Below are 20,988 nucleotides of genomic sequence, written 5' to 3' on the forward strand. Positions count from 1 at the left end.
TGGGCCTCCTGCAGTGCCACAACGATGCCACCCGAAGGTTGCAGGAACAGCAACTCATATTCCGCTTGGGAACCCTGCAGCCCAATGGTATCAATGTGGATTTCACAAGCTTCATAATCTCCCCTCCCCCTCCTGCATCCCAAAACTAGTCCAGCTCGTCCCTGCCTCCCTAACCTGTTCTTCCTCCCACCTATCCCCTCCTCCCACCTCAAGCCACACCCCCATCTCCTACCTACTAACCTCATCCCGCCCCCTTGACCTGTCCGTCCTCCCTGGACTGACCTATCCCCTCCCTAACTCCCCACCTACACTCACCTTTACTGGCCCCATCCCCGCCTCTTCGACCTGTTTGTTTCCTCTCCACCTATCCTCTCCTCTATCCATCTTCTATCCGCCTCCCCCTCTCTCCCTATTTATTTCAGAACCCCCTTCCCCTCCCCCTTTTCTGATGAAGGGTCAAGGCCTGAAACGTCAGCCTTTCTGCTCTTATGATGCTGCTTGACCTGCTGTGTTCATCCAGCTCTGCACCTTGTTGTCTCAGATTCTCCAGCATCTGCAGTTCCTACTATCTCTGATCATTTTCTGTGTGTCCAGTTGTCACGTCCTATACTTTAGATTCTAATAATTTTCCCCATTATTAATGTCAGGCTAATAGGTTTGTGGTTCGCTGTTTTGGCTCGCCCACCTTCCTTCGATAATAATAAATAACAGTAATACATTTGCAAGCTTGTAATCTAGATGCACCATACCAGTATCCATAAAATATCAAAAGTTGATCAGCAATGCATCTAGTCTTTACACTCCACCTCTTTCAACATTGAGAAATAAAGCATTGGATCCCAGGAATTTGTCAACTTTCAGTCTCAATAATTTCTCGAAAACTGCTTTTTTTTTACTAATACTCATTTCTTTCAGTTCCTCATTCTGTCTAGTCCTAGGACTAGGACAGAGATGAAAAATATTTTTTTCCATACAATTAGTAATGAATCTTTAGAATTCACCACTCCAAAGGGCTGTGAAGGCTCAGTCATTGAATATATTCAAGACAGAGAGTGACAGATATCTCGATATTGAAGATATCAAGTGACATAGGGATAGTGTGTGAAATGACAATGAAGTAGAGCACCAGCCACAATCACGTTGACTGGCAGTTTGAAAGGCCTACGCTGGCTCCCACTTCCTATGCTATTAAATCTACAGTTAGCACACAGGCCTGCAAATAAAGGCAATCATATTTTAGCCTTTATTATAAAGGTTTTGGAGTATAAGGAAATCTTGCTGCAATTATACAGATGATGGTGAGACTAAACATAGGTTCCTCACTGAAGGAAAGATATACTTGCCTCAGAATGGATGCAACAAAGTTTACAAGATTGAATCATGGGATGAGAAGGCTGATCTTATGACACAAGATTGTACAGAACGGGCCTATATCCACCAAACATTTAAAGAATTAAAAGTGGTTTCATTGAATGCATAAAGTTAGACAGTTTGACAGGGTACTTACTAAGAGCGAGAGACATTGTCTCAGGATAAGGGCTCAATCGTTTAGTTGTGGCTCATTACAATTTTCTATAAAAGAGAACTGTGATGTTTCATTTAAGTGTATATTTAAGAGTCAAATTGAGACATTTTTGGGTACTAAATGATCAAGGAAAGTAGAATTGATATTAAAGTTCAGCCATAACCTTCAAGAATGAGTGGGCTTAATGACTATCCCTGCTCCTATTTCTTATGTTGTTATATTCTTATATTCTTAACTCTGAAACTACAATTCAATAATGGCTCTTTATGCATAATATCACTATCATAAATATAGATTCTGCCTTCCAGTGACATGCACTTCCAGTAAACATATGAATCTTTTGAACTAAAAATGGCAACATTCTATGATTAGCTAACATAGGCTTATACATTCTTGCCTCTGCATTGGCTTGCTTAAATATATTACTTCAGGTAATATCTGTGAATCTCAAAGGCATTAAGCAGAATCTTACCTCCTTCAAAGATTTTCAGAGGTGATGCCCAGCTGCCTATCTTCACAATCTTATTGGTCATTGCTAATTAGGCGGCTGAGTCTGGGAACACCAGTAAATTAAGAATGCAGAGGCCTGCACAGTGCTCCTGTCAACAGCACCACTAGGAGACGGGTGGACGGGAGAATGTGCAGGAAGATCAAGACATAGGCACCCTGTGAAGATCTAAGAAAATTATTGGTCAACATGGGTGGCAGGGTATTATTGTGGAAAGGAAATTCCTCCACAGCAAAGTGGAGCCCTATAGCAGAAGTATTTTGTGTGAGGCAGGGGAAATAAAGGAGGCTTTTCTGGCCTCCAGCTTGTCACCAGATAGCCACTCAAGGAATCTTGTATGGCCAGCAACATCCCCAATTTGGCTCCCCTCAGTATTTTAGTGATACAGTATTGCAAGGGTTTTGACTCTCCAAAAAGATATTCATCTAATTTTCTGGCCAAAATATTCACCATATGAACATATGAATTAGAAGCAGAAGTAGGCCATTCTGCCTTTCAAGCCTACTCAGTCATTCAATAAGATCATGGCTGATCTGCTTTTGTTCCAAATTGTACATTCTCACTTATCCCTGATACCTATTGATGTCTTGGCCTTATCAGAATCCATCTACCTTCACCTTAAAATGACCTGGCCTCCACTGCATTTTGATGCAGAGCCTCAAAGTTACACAACCCTCTGATAGAAAAAAAATTCCCCTCATCTCTCTCCTAAAACGGTAACCCTTACTTTAAAACAGCGTACCCTAGTTCTAGACTGACTGACAAGGGGAAACATTCTTTTTATGCCCAGCTTACCAAGACCATTCACGATCTAAGAAATTCAATCAGATTACTCATTGCCATTGTTAATTCTAATGAAAACAATCCCAGCCTGTCAAATATATGCACACAAGACAACACAGTTCATCTAGGTATCAATATAATAAACATTGTTTGAAATACCTCCAACACATTTATATCCTTCTGTAAATTAGGAGACCAAAATTCTACACACTATTCAAAGTGTAGTCTCACTAACATCTTGTAAAACTGAGGTATAACTTCCTTAATTTTACTTTTCCTTTGGTCATAAAGGTGAGCGTGCCATTAGCATTACTGATTAGACATTGTACTTGCATGTTAACCATTTGTGACTCGTGTGCTAAAACACTTCAATTCCTCTACATCTTGGAATTCTACGGTCATTCTCCATTTAAATATTTTTTTTTATTTTTCCTGCTAAAGTGAACATCTATACATTTTTTCACATTTCACTCCATCTGGAAGATTTTTGCTAACGCACCTAAGCTGTACATCGTAGCTGTCAGCTTAACAATATACCATTTTACCTATCTTTGTGTCTTCTGCACATTTAGCTATCATGCCTTCAATTGCCTCATCTAAATCATCAATATAAATTGTAAAACATTAAGGGGATTCCCAGCACAAGAACCTGATGTACTCCATTTGTCATATCCTGCCAATCCGAAAAGGACCCACTTGTGCTTACTGTCCACTTTCTGCCAACTAGCCAATATTCTATCCATGTTAGTATATAGCGTGAGTTCCTATTTTGCACAATCATCTTTTATGTGGGACCTTGTCAAATGTATTCTGGAAGTCCATTTAAATTACATCAACAGAATTGGGAGAAGATGGACAAGCAATTGGAGATTCAGTAATGCTCTGAAGACCTGGGTTTCAATTCAACCATAGCAGAGGGTGGAATGTGAATTTAAAAAAGAAAAATAAAATTTAAGTTGTAAATTTTAATGATGACCATGAAATCACTACTGTAAAACTCATCTCGTTCACTAATGTCCTTTAGAAAGGGCATTCTTGCCATCCTTACCAAGTTTAGACTACATGTGACCCCCCCCCCCCCCACCCAGAAACACAGCAATGTGGTTGACTCCAACAGTCCTCTGAAATGGTCTACCAAGACACTCACTTTATCAAGCCCCCACTGACCCCAGAAATGACAATGGCATCACAGCCCTGGAGATCTTGCAAAGTCTTTCTTCCTAACACCAAGTACCCGTATTGAAAGAGCCATTTTACAGACAAGTCAAGTAACAGCCTGACATTGTCATACGCATGAATCATATCTCACACAAATAACACCATAACCATCTTTGGTATGTTATGTCCCACTGGCAGGACAGACACAACAGAGGTAGCAGCATAGTTGCATAGAGTCAGGAGGGAGTTGCCCTGGGAGTCCAAAGCATTGACTTAAGACACTCATGGCATCACCAGGCATGCTTGAAAATGAGGTATCAAACTGTTGAAGCTACAAAACAGAACTACAGGCACAATAGTGATAGGCAGGGCCAAGCAATTCCACAAGTAACAAATCCAATCTGATCTCTAACATCCAGTTATGAATGGTGGTAGACAATTAAACAACTCATTGGAGGAGGAGGATCCTCAATTACCCCGTCCTCAGCGCAAAAGGCAAGATTGAAGTATTTACAATAATCTTCAGCAGGAAGTGCTGAGCAGGTGACTGATCTTGGCTTCCAACAGAGGACCACAGCATCACAGAATGCATTATTCAGCCAATTCGATTCACAACACATAACATCAAGAAATGCCTTAAAAGCACTGGATATTGGAAAGGCCCTGGCAATATTCTGAAGAATTGTGCTCCAGAACTTGCTGCTCCCTTAGCCAAGCTGTTTCACAACAGCTACAACACTGGAATCTATCCAGCAATGTGAAAAAATAACCAGCAAATCCTGTACACAAAAATAGGTCAAATCCAACCTCGCCAATTATTTCCCCATAAGTATATTCTTGATCAGTAAAGTGATGGAAAGGATCACCAACAATGCTATCGAGCAGCAGTTGTCTAGCAATAACCTGCTCATTGACACTCGGTTTGGGTTCCACCACAGTCGCTCAGCTCCTGACCTCATTATAGCCTTCGTTTGAACATGGACAAAATGAAATGAAGTACTCAGAGGGGAGCTTAAAGTTACTGCCTTTGACATCAAGCCACATTTGACTAAATAGCATCAAAGGAGCGCTTAACAAAACTTGAGTCAATGGGAATCAGAGGAAGTGTCTCTGTTAATTAAAGTCATACCTAGTATAAAGAAAGATGGTTGTGGTTAATGGTAGAACAGTCATTTCAGCCCTAAGACATTGCTACAGGAGTTCCTCAGGATAATATCCTTGGCCCAACCATTTTCAGCTGCTTCATCAATGACATTCCTTCCATTAGAAAGTCAAAAATGGAGGTGATGACTGATGATTGCACAATGTTCAGCACCATTTGCAACTGCTCAGATACTGGAACAGTCCATGTCCATTTGTAGCAAGATCTGGAGAACCATCAGTCTTGGGTTGACAAATAACATTTGTGCAACACCAGTGCAAGGTAATGACATCTCCAACAAGTGGGAATCTAACCATTGTCCCTTGATAGTCAATGGCATTATCATCACTAAATACCTAACTATCAACTGCCTGGGGCTTATCACTGACCAAATCTGAACTGGACCAGCCATTCAAATACTGTGGCTTCAACAGCAGGTGAAGGGCTAGGAATCCTGAAGACACTAACTCACCTCCTGACTCCCCTAATCCTATACCCATGTGCATGATGGAATATTCCCTACTTGCCTGGATGATTACTGTTCCAAAACTCAAGAAGCCTGATACCAGCCAGGACAAAGTAGCCCATTTGATTGGCATCACATCTACAAACACTCATTCCCTCCACCATCAATGCACAGTAGCAGCATTGTGTACTGTATACAAGGTGCACTATTGAATGTCATCAAGCTTCCTTATACAATACCTTCCAAATGGCAGCACAGTGGCTCAGTGGTTAGCACTGCTGCCTCACAGCACCAAGGACCTAGGTTTAATTCCAATCTTAGGCAACTGTCTGTGTGGAGTTTCCACAGTCTCCACATGTCTGCCTGGGTTTCCTCCGGGTTCTCCAGTTTCCTCCCACAGTCCAAAGATGTTCACATTAGGTGGATTAGCCATGGGAATAGCAGAGTTACAGGGATAGTAGAGAGGTGAATCTGGATGGGATGCTTTTGGAGGGTTGGTGTGGACTTAATGAAATGGCCTGCTTCCACACTGTAGGGATTCGATGGTTCTATTCTATTCTAAACCCATTATTACTAGTAGATACAGAGGAATACCACCACTGCAAGCTCCCTTCCAAGCCATTCACCTTCCTGACTCAGAAACATGTCCCATTCCTTTATTGTTGCTGGATCAAAATCCCGGAACTCCCTCCAAAACAACACTGTACCTATACTAAATGGACTGTGGCAGTCCAATAAGGTAGCTTACCACTACTGTCTCAATGACAATTAAAGATGAGCAATAAATGATGACCCAAGCCAGCAAAGCCCATACTCCATGAATGAATTTTATAAAACTCGATCTTCCTTTTTAACAGTGCCAATTACTCCTCAAAGAATTCCAACAAATTAGTCAAACAGGATTTCCATTTCACAAAACCATGCTGAATCCTCCAGATTACCTCGAGTTTTCAAAGTGCCCAGTTAAAACCTCTGAATGATCAATTTTAACAGCTTCCCCACGACAACATAAAGTTAAATGTCCTTTAGTTTCCTGTATTTTACCTCCCTTCTTTTTTGGGTATATACTATTTTCCAATTTCATGGCCCCTTTCCAGAATTTAAAGAACTTTAGAAAAATAAGAACCCTTATCTTAAAACTCAAGGATGAAGTCCATCAGGACATGGAGGCTTATCAACCCACAGCTTCATCAGTTTGCTCTGTTTACTCATTTCCTTAGTGATTACAATTTGACTCCATTCCTCTCTTCCTTCAACTTCTAGATTTACAAGTATTACTGGGATATCTTTTCTATCCTCAATTGTGAAGGCTAAAGCAAAATATTTACTCATTACATCTACCATGTTTATGATTTTTTTAATTAATTCCCATTCTTAACATCTGAAGGACCGACACTCACTTTACTACTTATCCTTTTCAAATATCTATAGACACTCTTGCTATTTATTTTTCACATTTCTGGTTAATTTCCTCTCATGCTCTATTTTATTTGTCCTGATTAACTTTTTAGTTATTCTGTGTCATTCTTAATATTCTGAACAGTCATCTAACCTGTCACCTGTCTTTGTGTAATTATATTTTTTTCCTTAAGTGTGACGTTTTCTTTAACTTCTTTAGTTAACCATGGATGGTGGGTCCTCTCCTTGGAATTATTCTTTATCATTGGAAGATCCTTATTCTGAGTATTCTGAAATATCCCTTCAAATGTTTGCCAGTTTCACTATTGATCTATTTGCTAGCCTAATATCCCAATTGATTTCAGCTAGCTTAGCTTTCATGCCCATATATTTGTCCCTTTTCAAGTTTAAATGCTGGTCTTCGCCCCAATCTTCTTCTTCCTTTCAAACTGGATATAAAATTTATTCACATTATGATTGTTGCTACCCAGAGGTGCCTTTACTTAAAAACAGAAATTGCTGCAGGAACTCAGCAGGTCTGGCAGCATCAGTGGAGAGTCAGCAGAGTTAACAGTGAGGCCAGTGACCCTTCTTTGAGATACTAGACTCAAAATATTAACTCTGCTTTCTTTCCACAGATGCTGCAAGACTTACTAAGTTTCTCCAGCAGTTACTACTTTTGTTTTAGATCTTCAACATCGACGATTCTTTGTTTTAATTTAAAGCCTTTATTTAATCCTATCAGCTCTGTGGTCAGTTCTAGAAAGTTTCTGAGAGCAGCACAATCTCAAAAGTATTCAATGAATTCCTCATCAAGGCTACTATTAACACTCTGATTTTTCCAGTTTATATTAAGATACCACCCACAATTATTTCTGGCCCTTGATATCACAAGCTGCCAAAAGTTCTTCTTGTATAATACATCTTACATTGTGGTTACTGTTTGGAGGTCTGTATATCACTCCTTCCTTTTTTCCTTACTGTTCTTCATCTTCAACTAAACAGATTCCATAACCTTATCTCCTGAATCAAAGACATTACTATTGCACAAATACTATTTCTGATTAGGAATACTACCCCTTTCACTTTACCTAGCTTCCCATTCTTCTTGAAAGTTCAGAACCTAATCTTCCAGCCATGTCTCTGTAGTGGATTTCAGATAATACTTATTAACTTCAAAGTGTGGTATCAATTAATCAACTTTGTCATGGATGTTGTGTACATTGAGAGCTATTTTTGTTATATTGTAACAGACAGTCTTGATTCTGGTATGTTTTTTAAGTTTTCTTTTCCACTGTCCCTTCCTGACATTCTCTGACCTTCATTTTCCTCTCCTCCCCTACCCCTGGTTTTATCACAATAACCCAAGCTTGATCCCTCACCCTATCTTGTTTAGTTTAAAGTCCTGTCTATTTCCCCTGGTTATGTGGATCATGACCATGATTAAGATTGAATATGAAATCTTTATATCCTCAGGCCACATGCTATGTTGCAGCAATGTTATGATTAGCATGTCTTTTAAAGGCACACTTACCATGACATATAACACAGCATCTCACTTTTCCTCAGATGAAAACTTATCCCAAACATATATACATGGTTGTACTGAAACGTGCTGTCAATTTAATAATTATACAAACAGCTAAAACAGATATTAAGAACACAGGTTAAAAAGAGAATTAAAACATCAGTGTAACACTTTGAAAGTGTAATCTAATGAAACTATTTCCATGTGGAGAGTTATGCCTTGTTCTTTGTTGCACTTATTTTACAATTTGATTGTTTTGCTGCTATTTGCTACCTCTTTGGTAAACAAAATGCATGTAGTGTTCTTCCTCGCTCTCATTGTGCATGGTTGACATGCCATGCATTGGTCTGGGCCAGCTTGAAGCATCGTTGCAATGCAATGCTACATCAATAATGACTGTATCCTTTAGGCTGTTTGCTGATTTTAGAAAGCTTTGCTGCTTTCCAAGTACTTGTATTTGTATTTCTAACTTGGACTCTCTGACTTTTGTGGACTTAAGGTAATTCTCTACTGATGCTAATTGTGTATCTTTCATTCTCCTCCATCTTTAAAGAAGACAGTCCCTTGTTTCAAAACAATTAGACACTCAGTTGCTGGGCAAGGTTATTTGTACTTGCTTTCTGAGCATAGGTTGTGCTGGGGATGGTAATTCATTCTCCATTGGTGTTGAATGAAAATGCAGCAATGCAATGTGAACATCTTGCTTTGGTAATTGACACTTAATGGTCACTCATTTGATAATACATACTAGTGTCAAGTGTTTGAGTGTGGTTGGTGGAGTGACGATGTAATCATTCACCACTTCACACACATATCTTTAAATGGTTTGCCAGTGTTCCAGTAGCATCTTCCAACAATCTAGTTCATTGAGTCTTGGGATTGCTATCTATATGACACGAGTTTGGGTCTGTTAATCCTGAAGTTATATAAATTAGTGTTGTTTTCCTGGTGATTCATGTCTTATATATTGATCTGTACAGCTGACTGCACTCACAGAAACCCATGCTACCTAAAGGTATGGAACTATCCATGTCCAAACTGCCTACTGTCCAAGCTGTTGTTATCTCATTGGTCTTCCAATTAGTTTTCCTATTATCTACTACTGAGATAATGGAATCTCTTATACAGTCACTAGTGCTCCATAGTGTGAGTTTACATCCAACATGTGTTTGACCAGATGCAGCAATCCTAATGTTGTCTCACATCCATCAGATATTTATTACAGCTAATTATTACATTTAAGCATTACATTCCTCAGGCACATAAATATCTGGACTAATATCAGGCTATAGGTTTACAGCAGAGGAACATGCTTACAATACAGTGTTACGCTTCAAGTACTCCAAGGTAAGATGGAGTATGAGATCTTTATACCCTCAAATCATTTTTATGATGCAGTTTATAATATCATGAGCATATCTCTCCAAGACACGCTAACATACTGACCATAAGACATAACACAACAGAAATGATATAGACTCTGGCCATTAATTTATTGTAGATCCACAGAAATGGAAGAAAAAAATGGTCCAGACTTTAAAGCAGAGGCATGTTTTATTTCCTGATGTTAATAACAAATAATCTTTAGGCAATACCCAGAAGCATTAAAATTGAAGCAATAAAATATTTCCATTTTCCATCTATTCCTACATGTTCAACAGATATTGATAATTGGTAAAATAGTGGTCAAGTCTAAGTAAAGCATTACAGAGAGCTAATAATATCAAAGTACCTGATTATATTACTGGATTATTTACATTTGTTCCAGCCACAGTGATTATCAGTGTGTGAACTCAGTATAATTAACTCAGTAAAAATAACTCTCTGGTCCCTTCAACTTTGTCATGATGTTTGACTGATTTTCAGAAAAAAAAGACAGTATATTATAGAACACAATACTTTATCAAAAAGAAAGCAATAGAAGACATACCATGACAATCTCTCCTAGGTATTCAAAGGTACAGTGGGCAATACAGCCATACTGAATTGTAAAGCCTGTGAATCCCAGCACCTTACCAAACAATCTTCCTAACATGTTAGGTCTCCTCCACAGAAATGAAAGCCAGAATCCTGAAAAAAAAGAGTACAGTACTGTCAAATCATAGCAAAATACAAAAATCAAATATTAGTTTATTTTTGGATTGATCTGATACTGAATCTCACCAATATTACCGAAATGTTTGTCTACTGTAAGAGAACCCTAAATTAAATGCAGGCAATATGCCACAGTAAACATTAACAGCTATAGGGGAGGGATTGCTGGATAAACTGAGACAGAAAGGATAAATTATTACATTCAGTGAAAATATGGAAAGTTGCAGTAGCCCCTAACACTGTTGCAAACACTGAGGCCCTATACTTGCAGAAGAAAAATTTGAAGCATGTGAATGCTTAACACCTTCATCTGAAAGTCATCTATTATGTTAGCAGAGAGTTTAACCCATTTAGCACAATTTATTTATTTAACCAATTTTTATATTATTACTTTCCTAGAATGCTTCAAATATTTGCATGCTACTATACCACAGAACAATTTCTGCAGCAAGTGTAAACTATGATAAATACATTCTAGTCACATCACCAATGTTGCTCAACAGCATTAGATTCTGATCTAGATTAAATTTAGATTTTGACTGGACAGCCACTGAGTCTATCAATTCTGAGACATTAGTATGTTCGAAAACAGTTATCTAAAATGATATTTAAAAACTTGTTGGTTTACTAGAAGGGGACTGTTCTATCCTCCAAAAGGGAAGTCGTCAAAAGCCAGCATACCCAGAAGAAGTCCAAACTGCATCCATAACACACCAAGGGAAAGTTAAAGTGGTTGAAAGTGGGACTTTCAACTCAGTTAAAGTCCTGCCCTTAAGAACTGCCAGCAGCTTCAGGAATGTGGAAAGCAACAGAGCTCAGCAGTTGATGTTATGGGGATTACGAAAAAAGAGAATGAGGCTGATGATTGTTGCTCCAGAAAGTTAAGTCCTCGGGTTTTAATATGGAAAGAATGGAGAGAGTTTCTCGAATTGCTTCTGAGATGGCTGCCTGCAGTGCTTCAGTGCAATACTTCATTTGCAGAGCTCACATGACTCTGGTAAGTCAAGAAACATAATAGGACTTCCATCCAAGCATCTTACTTTGCACATGCAAAACAAAAAGATGAAATTTGTGTGCATTATTAACATTGTAAGTTACCCAAGCTACTCCCTATTCATCTGGATGTTAATTCTTTTCTGTGGAGTGTCATTCCCATGTCACTTGTGTCGCTATGGTACCTATTGCTCCTTTTCTTGACTCTACATCTTCCTGATCTGCTGCCTGCAATGAAGGAACAGCTTCTCTAGTTATGCATACAGGATTGCTGTTACAAAGATATATCTTGTCGCTCATTTTCACAGTGACAACTGTTCCTATACAGGTCCCAAGTTCAGATTTGAGCCAACTCCTGTTGACAGCATTGAAAGTCTGCACCCTGATTGACACTTCAACGCTGAACTCTGGTAATGGTGTAGCAGCCTTGTCAAAATGAAATTTGGCTTTCTGCAGTTTCCATTTTGAGTTTGTCACTCATGCCTGTTAATAATTCCAGATTTAATAGCTTTTTCGCTATTGAATATTTTAGTCTTTGGGCTGGTCTACTTTCCATATCTTCAGTAGGTGTGTTTCAGAAGGTGTGCCTTGCATCTGTGCTGGATTTTCCAGATTTCTTTATGACTTATTTGGCATGTTTCACTGCCACCTTAGTCTTAGTCTTAGTTCCATTTGACTGGGGAAAGATCTTTATGAAGTAGTTGTGTTCTTCATTCACAAACTAAGGATCACTGTCGCTCATCACAATATTGGGAATGCCGTAATGACGGAAATGTACTGAAGTGAGCTTTCATGCATTCTACAAACTCACTGGTAGTCATTGAAGTCCACTGATCCCAGTAGTCAGTACAATAGTCTATGCTGAAAGACTCCCAAAAGCCTATCCACCATCTGCAAGGCACAGATCAGGAGTGTGATGGAATACTCCCCATTTCATTGTATTTCCACTAACACTCAAGAAGCTTGACACCATCCAGGGCAAAGTACCTGCTTGACTGTTTGTGGATGTAGTGCCATTCACTCCTTCCACAGGCACCGACCTTAGTAGCAGCAATGTGTACTATCTACAAGATGCACTGCAGAAATTTGCTAAAGGTCCTTAGGTCAGTACTTTCCAAACCTATGACCACTTTCATGTAAAAAGACAAGGGCAGCTGATACATGGGAACACCACCAAATGCAAGTTTCCCTCCAAGCTACTCACCATCCTGACTTGGAATGTATCACCGTTCCTTCAGTTTTGCTGGATCAAAATCCTGGAATTACCTTTCTAACAGCACTGTGTGTCTACATACAGCACAGCTCACCACCACCTTCTCAAGGCCAACTTGGGACAGGCAGTAAATTCTAGCTCAACCAGCAATACCCACCTCCCACAAGTGAAAAAAAAAATTAGTTTATTCTAGAATGAAGACATCTATTTCCAGCTTCATCCATGGTCTTTCTAGGACATCATGTATAATTGGTAGCTATCTAGCTCAGTTATCTTGGTACTCATTACGCCCACTGCAGTGGCTGATGTGGTCCTTAGTCTCATGGCTCCTGTTTGGCCTTGCCATCTCCAACACAACTCAGTGGCTTGCACAAATGTGCCTTAGCAGCTCCCCACTCAACCCCTTAGGGAGATTACTCTACTTCCTTTGTTCAATATGCCATCTTGGCCTGTGGATTATCACTTTAAGCTCTTATGAACAAAGAGATGATTTTAGGTTATTCTTTCATGACTATACTTTGTCGCACTTCAGCAGATGCATTTTATTGGGTAATTTCCTTGATGTGAGCAAGGTGTTTGTCTGTCAGATTCAATGTCTCTGCTGGGTAGATGATTTCTAGAGCATATAAAATTGTTTTTTTCACTTTGAATCCAGATTTCACACTCTGTCATCGTCTTCTTTCTTTAAAGGGAGCGCAGTTCTCAACAGCATGTCAGTAATACACATCTGGGTCTTTTGCTCGCATGGCACATTTAGAAGGTATCTTTGTAAACTTAGCAATGTTCTTTGCAGATGTTTTGGACTAAATTGCAGCAGTTTGAAGAAAATGCTTTCAAGTGGCTTGTGGTCAGACTTACCTATTAGCTTGTCTCTTCCAAACAGGAACTGATAAAATATTCATAAACAAAGACAAAGACAATAGTCAGGCACTGTTTTTTCCAATCTGAGTGTAGTGTTATTAAGTTTGCAGTCATACCCTGGATAGAGATGTTACTGTCTGTGCAGAGTCCTATTTTGTTTGGCTAAGTCTGCGTTGCACTAAATTTTTTCAAGGGTTTTTATGACAAGTCCCAGCAAGTTCTCTCACAGTATCTTACCAAATATGTTGCATCAAGTACCTACCACAATGCTATGGCACCACACATGTCCAATTCCAGTCCCATTTAACATGTGCCTTTTCCAGAATAACTCGCCACTCAGCTGATATTTTGGAATTCATTGGCATACCTGGAGTCCTCCACATCTTTAAAAGCCCATTGTACACTCAGGCAAGCACTGTCATTCTGGAGTTGCCCTGCACAGCTCCTGACATTTGCCCCTGACATAACTGCAGAAGGAAATCAGTGCCCGCCGTACAGGCAGGGACCGGAGGTCCTGTTGGATATAGGTTGCCAAAGCAGGACTTCCTCTTCCCCCAGGACCAGCAGTGGAGGCCACAACACAAGACCATTCCAGCCTGGTCTGAGGCTGCTATCTGGGTTAAAGCAATCTCTGCTGACTAGAGAAACACACGACACTATAGGAAGAATGTCAAGACCTTCTCCACTCCGCCAGCCACTATCTTCTCTCTGGAATCTCATACTCACTCTGTCTCTGCTACTGTACCCACCTCCCACCAAGGCTCATGCTCTGCCACTATCACTAATGACTACAATATATCCCCTGACTTGCTGTAACCTCCCAATCACCCACACCACTAACCCTGAAAGCCACTACACTGCCTATTCACTCACTCAGGACACCTTCCCAACTGCAAAGGTAATCCCCCTTGACTAGGCAGAGGCCTGCTGACAACCATGACAAGTTTCCTTGCTTTGCCTCTATGCTAAAATGGCAAGGCAAGACAGAAGTAATACAAGCCTCATGAGTTAAGAGGGGACAATGTGCAAACAGGTAAGGCAGTACATGACAAGGATGTTGTGAGCATCCAGTTAGGCTCAGATTGAGTGTACAGCAAGGAAAAAGCCTGCAGATGCAGCCTTGTCCAGTCCATGAGCTGGGTGCATGTCTTTGCTGCAGCATTACAATGATAGATTCCAGTACAAGCTAAGGTGCAGCAGTGAAGTGCAGAAGCATTCTGTGAGTAAATCAGTGATATGCCATGAGGGTTCTTAGAGGCTGGTACATCAGATACCGATATCCATGGACTTAGTGTGCCTGTGGGCAGTGCCCGTGGAGTATGCCCTGAGATGTTAGCATCTGGTGTCAAACAAGGAGGTCCTTTGGAGCAAGCAGTGCGCTGAGATTGGAATGGGATCGCAAGCTGAAGAGATGAATAGAAGCACATCTACTGAAAAAGGAACACAAATGTTCAGAGCTGCTGAAAGATTCCAAAAGCCACTGAAAAAAAAATGTAAACAAAGAAGCAGGCAACAGCTGAAACATTAGGGAGTTACTATCATTATTGGGGAAAGACAGATTCAAAGTGTCAGAGTTGGTGCCACTTTGATGGATGAAAAAGTGACATCCATGTTTGTTGGGCAAATACATGAAGCATGGATTTCAAAATCCAGCTACATTTCATTTGTTAACATTTCTTCATACATAGGCAATAAAGTCGCCACAGTCCTCGCGGACCATGGCCTTGTCCCACATTAGAAATACAACTCCTGCTGGTTTAACTCAAGGGTCAGCACACCTCAGGGAAGGGGAGAGGTTGAGAAAGAGAGTCCTTCATGGTAACCTCAGCAGGTGCATGAATTGAACCTATGTTGTTGGCGTTGCCCTGTATCGCAAACCAGCCATTGAGCTAATTGAGCTAACTGAGCTAACCAACCCCATTCACATTGGTAATACACACAGATACAACATGCTTTTCCACATTTACAACATTAACTCTGATTTTTCTTCACAGATGCTGCCAGACCTGCTGAACTTTTCCAGCAACTTCTGTTTTTGTTCCTGATTTACAGCAAACATCGTTCTTTCAGTTTTTATATGTTTTGAGTATTTCAATTCAGATAAAATGTGAACTGTAAAATAGGTGATAAAAATTTGGGTGGGGGGGGGATGTGATTTGGCTTAGAAAGCATGTAGCTTAGCATTGATGGGACAATGGAGGAGGGTGAGAGAAGACTTTTGTAGAAGACTTCCTGTAGTGAAGAGGATGATGATTGGGGGGGGGGGCACAATTAGGGGCCTTCAAAATTGTACAAAAACACTGAAGCTGATTATGTTATGACTTTATTGTATTCAGATGGCCCTGTAGCAGATGACATTACCTAATGCCAAAATATCAAAGAAGGCACGGATAATTTTGAAGCTGTTTTAAAATTCTTTGATAACTATGTCAATCTAAGAATAAACAAATATCAGAATGGGACCAGTATGTTTGCGAATTGAATAACTAAGGCTGTAGAAAGGGCTCTAAATTAATTGGCGAGGGAAGGTTTGAGAGAAGGGAAACATTGGTTGAAAAAGTAAAACAATATAGTAGCATTGCAAAACAGCTATTTGGATAATGATATCCAGTGGGACAGGAAATGACAGATTGAACAAACATAGAAACGAAGCATCAAGAACGGCAAAGCAAAATCGTAAAAAAAAAAGCAACAGTTATGGCCGTTTATTTAATTCACAAAGTATTTGTAACAAAATAAATGAATTAACAGTACATATAAAGCTCAGTGGGCATGATGGCCATTACAGAGACATGGTAACAAAGAGATCAAAGTTGGAAATTAAATTTTAAGGGATATGACTTTTCAAAAGGACAGACAAGGAGGAAAGAACGGTAGGGTAGCTTTGTTAGTACAAGGTGGAATAAATACAAAAGCAAGAAATTATCTTGAATCAGAAAATGTAGAATCCACTTGGTGGAGATAAGAAATAAAAAGGGAAAGATGACATTGGTGGAAGTAGCTAAGCATCAACCTCACTTCCATCACCAACGCCCAAACGGGTAGCTGCACTGTCAGACAGAGAAGAAATCAGAAAATGAGGGTTTGTAAAATAAATAATAATGGGTGACTTTAATCTTCAAGTATATTGGAAAAATTAAATTGGCAAAGTTATTGAGAATATTCAAGGATGAGATAGATTTTTAATCAGTAAGAAAATCAAGGGTTATGGGGAAAAGGCAGGAAGGTGGAGCTGAAATGATCAGATCAACCATGATCTCACTGAATGGCAGGGCAGAAAATTCTCAAAACTACACTTAAAGATACTGCAACATAAAGAGAATGAGAGTTGAAAACATGCACATAATTCTGAATCAACACATTTCACTCTGGAACCTGTACACACCTTGATTTCAGCATCCTCAAGGTAGCAGAAGGAGTTCAATAGATCCCCAAGACCAAATAGTCCAGTAGCAAACCATTGTGGCCCACTGGTCATAGGACAACTAGTAGATGGGTTTGCTAGATTCAATGCAGAACCAAAACCGAAGAAATCTATTGAGATTATCTATATTGACATCACATACTATCAACAGGAAGGAAATCACAGGTTTTACAGGACTGGTGGAATGCTTTAAATTCCTAAAGAATTGTAATATCCTCTGAAGAATATTTCAATCCATTACTTCTCAAAAGCAGAATTATCAGTACCAGTGATAGAGATGGTGCTGAGCGAGGAGCATGCAGATATGAAATTGGCTTTTTCACCAGCAAGCCAACAGAAAAAAGTAAACAAAGACATCCAACTTCATCAACAAGTTGAAGTAAAGTCCTTATATCGTTCCGACTCAGATGTTTCACAGACAGAGAATAAAGATTTGCCTGAACAAAATGGACATTGGTTACATACGACTTCGTGGAAGCCAGACCAATGTCCACTGATTCAGGACATGATCATAAGGAAACTGTTTGGTCTGAATTTTCTAGGTACCATGTAAATACAGAATATCTCCAATTATAACTCTAATATCTCTAATTGTTTAAATCAAGAATCAACAGCCTGGGCCAGAAATCTAGGATACTTCAACAAATTCACTAACTGTTTGAAAAGCTTAACATAGCAGATATTCACGCAATTAAAAGATAAGGTTATAGGACACCTACAAGAGATAGCACCAAAGAGTTACTGCACGAATGAAATTCAGGAGATTAAGTGTCTTCCAGATAAGTTAATGGACCAACCGCTGAGTTCAGCAAGAATGACATCCTCTGCAAAAGATATCCAAGAAAAAAGACTCCAAAAGAGAAATGGTCTACAGACTAATCAAGGTGCAGACCAGAAACAAGATTATCAATTTTGCAAGTCAGAAGAGAATGCAAGAATTATGCAACCTCCAGACCACCTGCATTTGTGAAGTCAGAGACTTGAGGAGAGATGGGATAATGGCAAATCCCACAGTAGTTATATAGGTTTCTTCCACAGTACCTTTCAAACCTGTGACCTCTACCACTTCGAAGAATAAGGGCAGCAGATGCATGGTGACACCACCACCTGCAGGTTACCCTCCAAATCACACACTATCCTGATTTAGAACTATATCACCATTTCTTCCCTGGCTCAAGATCTTTGAACTTCATTCCTAGCAGCACTTCCTAATAGCACTGCAGAATTTCCTTTGCTTACAAAGGACTTTAGCGGTTCAAGAAAGCAGTTCACTACCACGTTCTCCAGGGCAATAAAGATGGCAATAAATACTAGCCTAGTCAATGATATCCAAAACTCACGAACAAGTGAAATAAACGTAAAAGAATCATGTTAACGATGCAGAAAAATCCTTTGGGGGAGATATTGTAATGGTTCTGCAAGAGTTAATAAAGTCATACAGCATGGAAACAGACCTTTCAGTCCAACTCATCTGCACAGACCTAACATCCCAATCTCACCTAGCTCCATTTGCCAGCATTTGGCCCATATCCCTCTGACTATCCCTAATCAGTCCTTGCATTTCCAAATGCATGTAAATCTTGTCCCTCAGAATCTGCTCCAACAATTTACCCACTAGTGACATAAGGCTCAATGGTCAATAGTTCCCTGGCTTTTTCTTACAGCCTTTCTTAAGTAATGGCACCACATTAACTAAGCTCCAGTCTTCAGGCACCTCAACCATGGCTATCGATGATTCAAATATCTTAGCAAGGGGCCCAGCAATCTCTTCCCCAACTTCACACAAAGTTCTAGGATACACCTGATCAGGTCCCAGGGATTTATTGATGTTTATGCATTTTAAGACCTCCAGCACCTCCTCTTCTGTAACATGAACTCTATTCAAGCCATCACTATTTCTTTCCCCAAGTTCCCTAGCTTCCATGTCTTTCTCCACAGTAAACACTGACACAAAATATTTGTTTAGAATCTCATCTATCTCCTGTGGCTCCAAAAATAGACAGCCGTGTTGATCTTTAAGGGACCCTATTCACTACTAAGGTACTCTTTTCCCCTTAATGTATTTATACATTCTCTATGGATTTTCCTAAACCCTATTTGCCAAAGCTATCTCATATTCCCTTTTTGCCCTCTTGAGTATACATGACTGCCCTTATACTCTTCTATACTCACTTAATCCCAGCTGTCTATATTTGACATATGTCTCCTTCGTTTTCTTGACCAAGCCTCAATTTCTCTAGTCATCCAGCATTCCCTATGCCTACCAGCCTTGCCCTTCTCACTGACAGGAACATACTGTCTCTGAACTCTCATTATCTCATTCTTAAAGACCTCCCACTTCCCAACCGTCCCTTTACCTGCAAATAGCCTCCCCTAATCAACTTTTGAAGTTCCTGTCTAATAATCTCAAAATTGGCCTTATTTCAATTTTTGATCAGTTCTATCCTTTTCCAAAACTATTTGAAAACTAATAGAATTATGATCCCTCGCCCCAAAGTGCTCCCCCACTTCAGTCACTTGGTCATGTTAAAGTTGTATTAAACTGCACTCAATCTGATTATAACACACACTTCTGGAGGGGGATTCAGGTAGTCTTGAAAGATGGGAATAGAAATGTCATCGTTGGCTCCCGATAGTCTTGGATAATTATTCAAACTAGTCAACATATTTTGTTAAATTACTATCATGCAATTTTCCACTTCTTTTTCTCTAAGTCAAGTGTCTCATTTAATTCAGACTCACTTTTGATTCTATACCGCTGAGACCCTTAGACTTAGCATAGAAAGGAGGATCAGGCATTCTTATGGCACAGCGGTATTGTACCTACTTCAGGGTTAAGAGCTCTGGGTTCAAGTCTCACATGCCCTAAGCATGTGTCATAACATGCCTGAACACACTGATTTCAAAAATACCTATATTTGGTGACCACATGGCCTAATGAGCACTGCATCTGACTTCTGTATGGGTGGCAATGTTATTAGAAGATTGAAGGTTTGAGTCTTGCTGTGACCACTTTGAGACTTCTTGTGGTACAGTGGTAGTATCCTTACCTCTCAGCCAGGAGGCCGGGTTCAAGTGTTAGGACGGGGAATGGCCGATTGCCTCTGATAATTAAATTAAAACACAAGCCCTGATCTGTTATGACAGGAGTAGGGGTTCCCCTCTAATAATTACCCGCTAAACACCCAGAGAAGCTTGCCTTTCCCCTCATAATCTACTAAAAGCAAGAAAATCCTGATCCCCACTTTACAAGTAACAAGAAACAATTTCTTTATTTAACCTAACAATGAACAATTAACAAAATTACTAACAAATTGACAATTCCGCCTTAGACTACTAACCACTCCCTAACTGGTCTAAATTCTACTGGAATGCTGATTAAATAAAGACATGTCCCACTAATATAAACCCAATTAATAAGGAGCAATAAATTATAACTTAATCTCTCCAAGTTCGCACAGACTATCTTCTGGAATATTCCGTCGTCTCCGGTCTCTTCATAAACGCCTTTCTTCTGCTAATTCTGCTATCAGGGATGTTTTATTTCGAGAATTTCTTCAATGAAGACTTTCAGCTAAAATACCGTGGTACCTTTGATTAATTAGATGGGCTTTCTCTGAGAGCTGAATGGTGCTAACTCTGGCAGATGGCAGTTGTCTCTCTTTTTCTGATGGCAGTTGGCTCTTTCTGATTTTCCAAATGCCCTCGTCTTATATACCCATAATGAGATAATCAAAAATGATTGGTTTGAGGTTGTCAATACCATCAGATTTAAATTCAATGGGCTTTGAATCGCTGAGCTTGGTTTTAAATTAATTGGTCGAATTTGAACTCCATGTCACAACATCAAAATAAGACTGAGATAACAAGGTGTAGAGCTGGATGAACACAGCAGG

The 20,988-nt window shown here is 39.7% G+C and overlaps 1 protein-coding gene across 1 annotated transcript in view; it reads right to left on the minus strand.

The window, feature by feature from the left end:
• Nucleotides 1-20,988, minus strand: part of immp1l (inner mitochondrial membrane peptidase subunit 1) — a 219,522-nt gene that overhangs the window by 132,576 nt on the left and 65,958 nt on the right. Inside the window, exon 2 of the mRNA XM_048607352.1 lies at nucleotides 10,438-10,577. Within this exon, the coding sequence (XP_048463309.1) occupies nucleotides 10,438-10,577 (140 nt within the window). The remainder of the gene's footprint in view (nucleotides 1-10,437; nucleotides 10,578-20,988) is intronic.

Source organism: Rhincodon typus, chromosome 17 (genome assembly GCF_021869965.1).
Source record: "Rhincodon typus isolate 14 chromosome 17, sRhiTyp1.1, whole genome shotgun sequence".
NCBI classification, from domain to species: Eukaryota; Metazoa; Chordata; class Chondrichthyes; order Orectolobiformes; family Rhincodontidae; genus Rhincodon; species Rhincodon typus.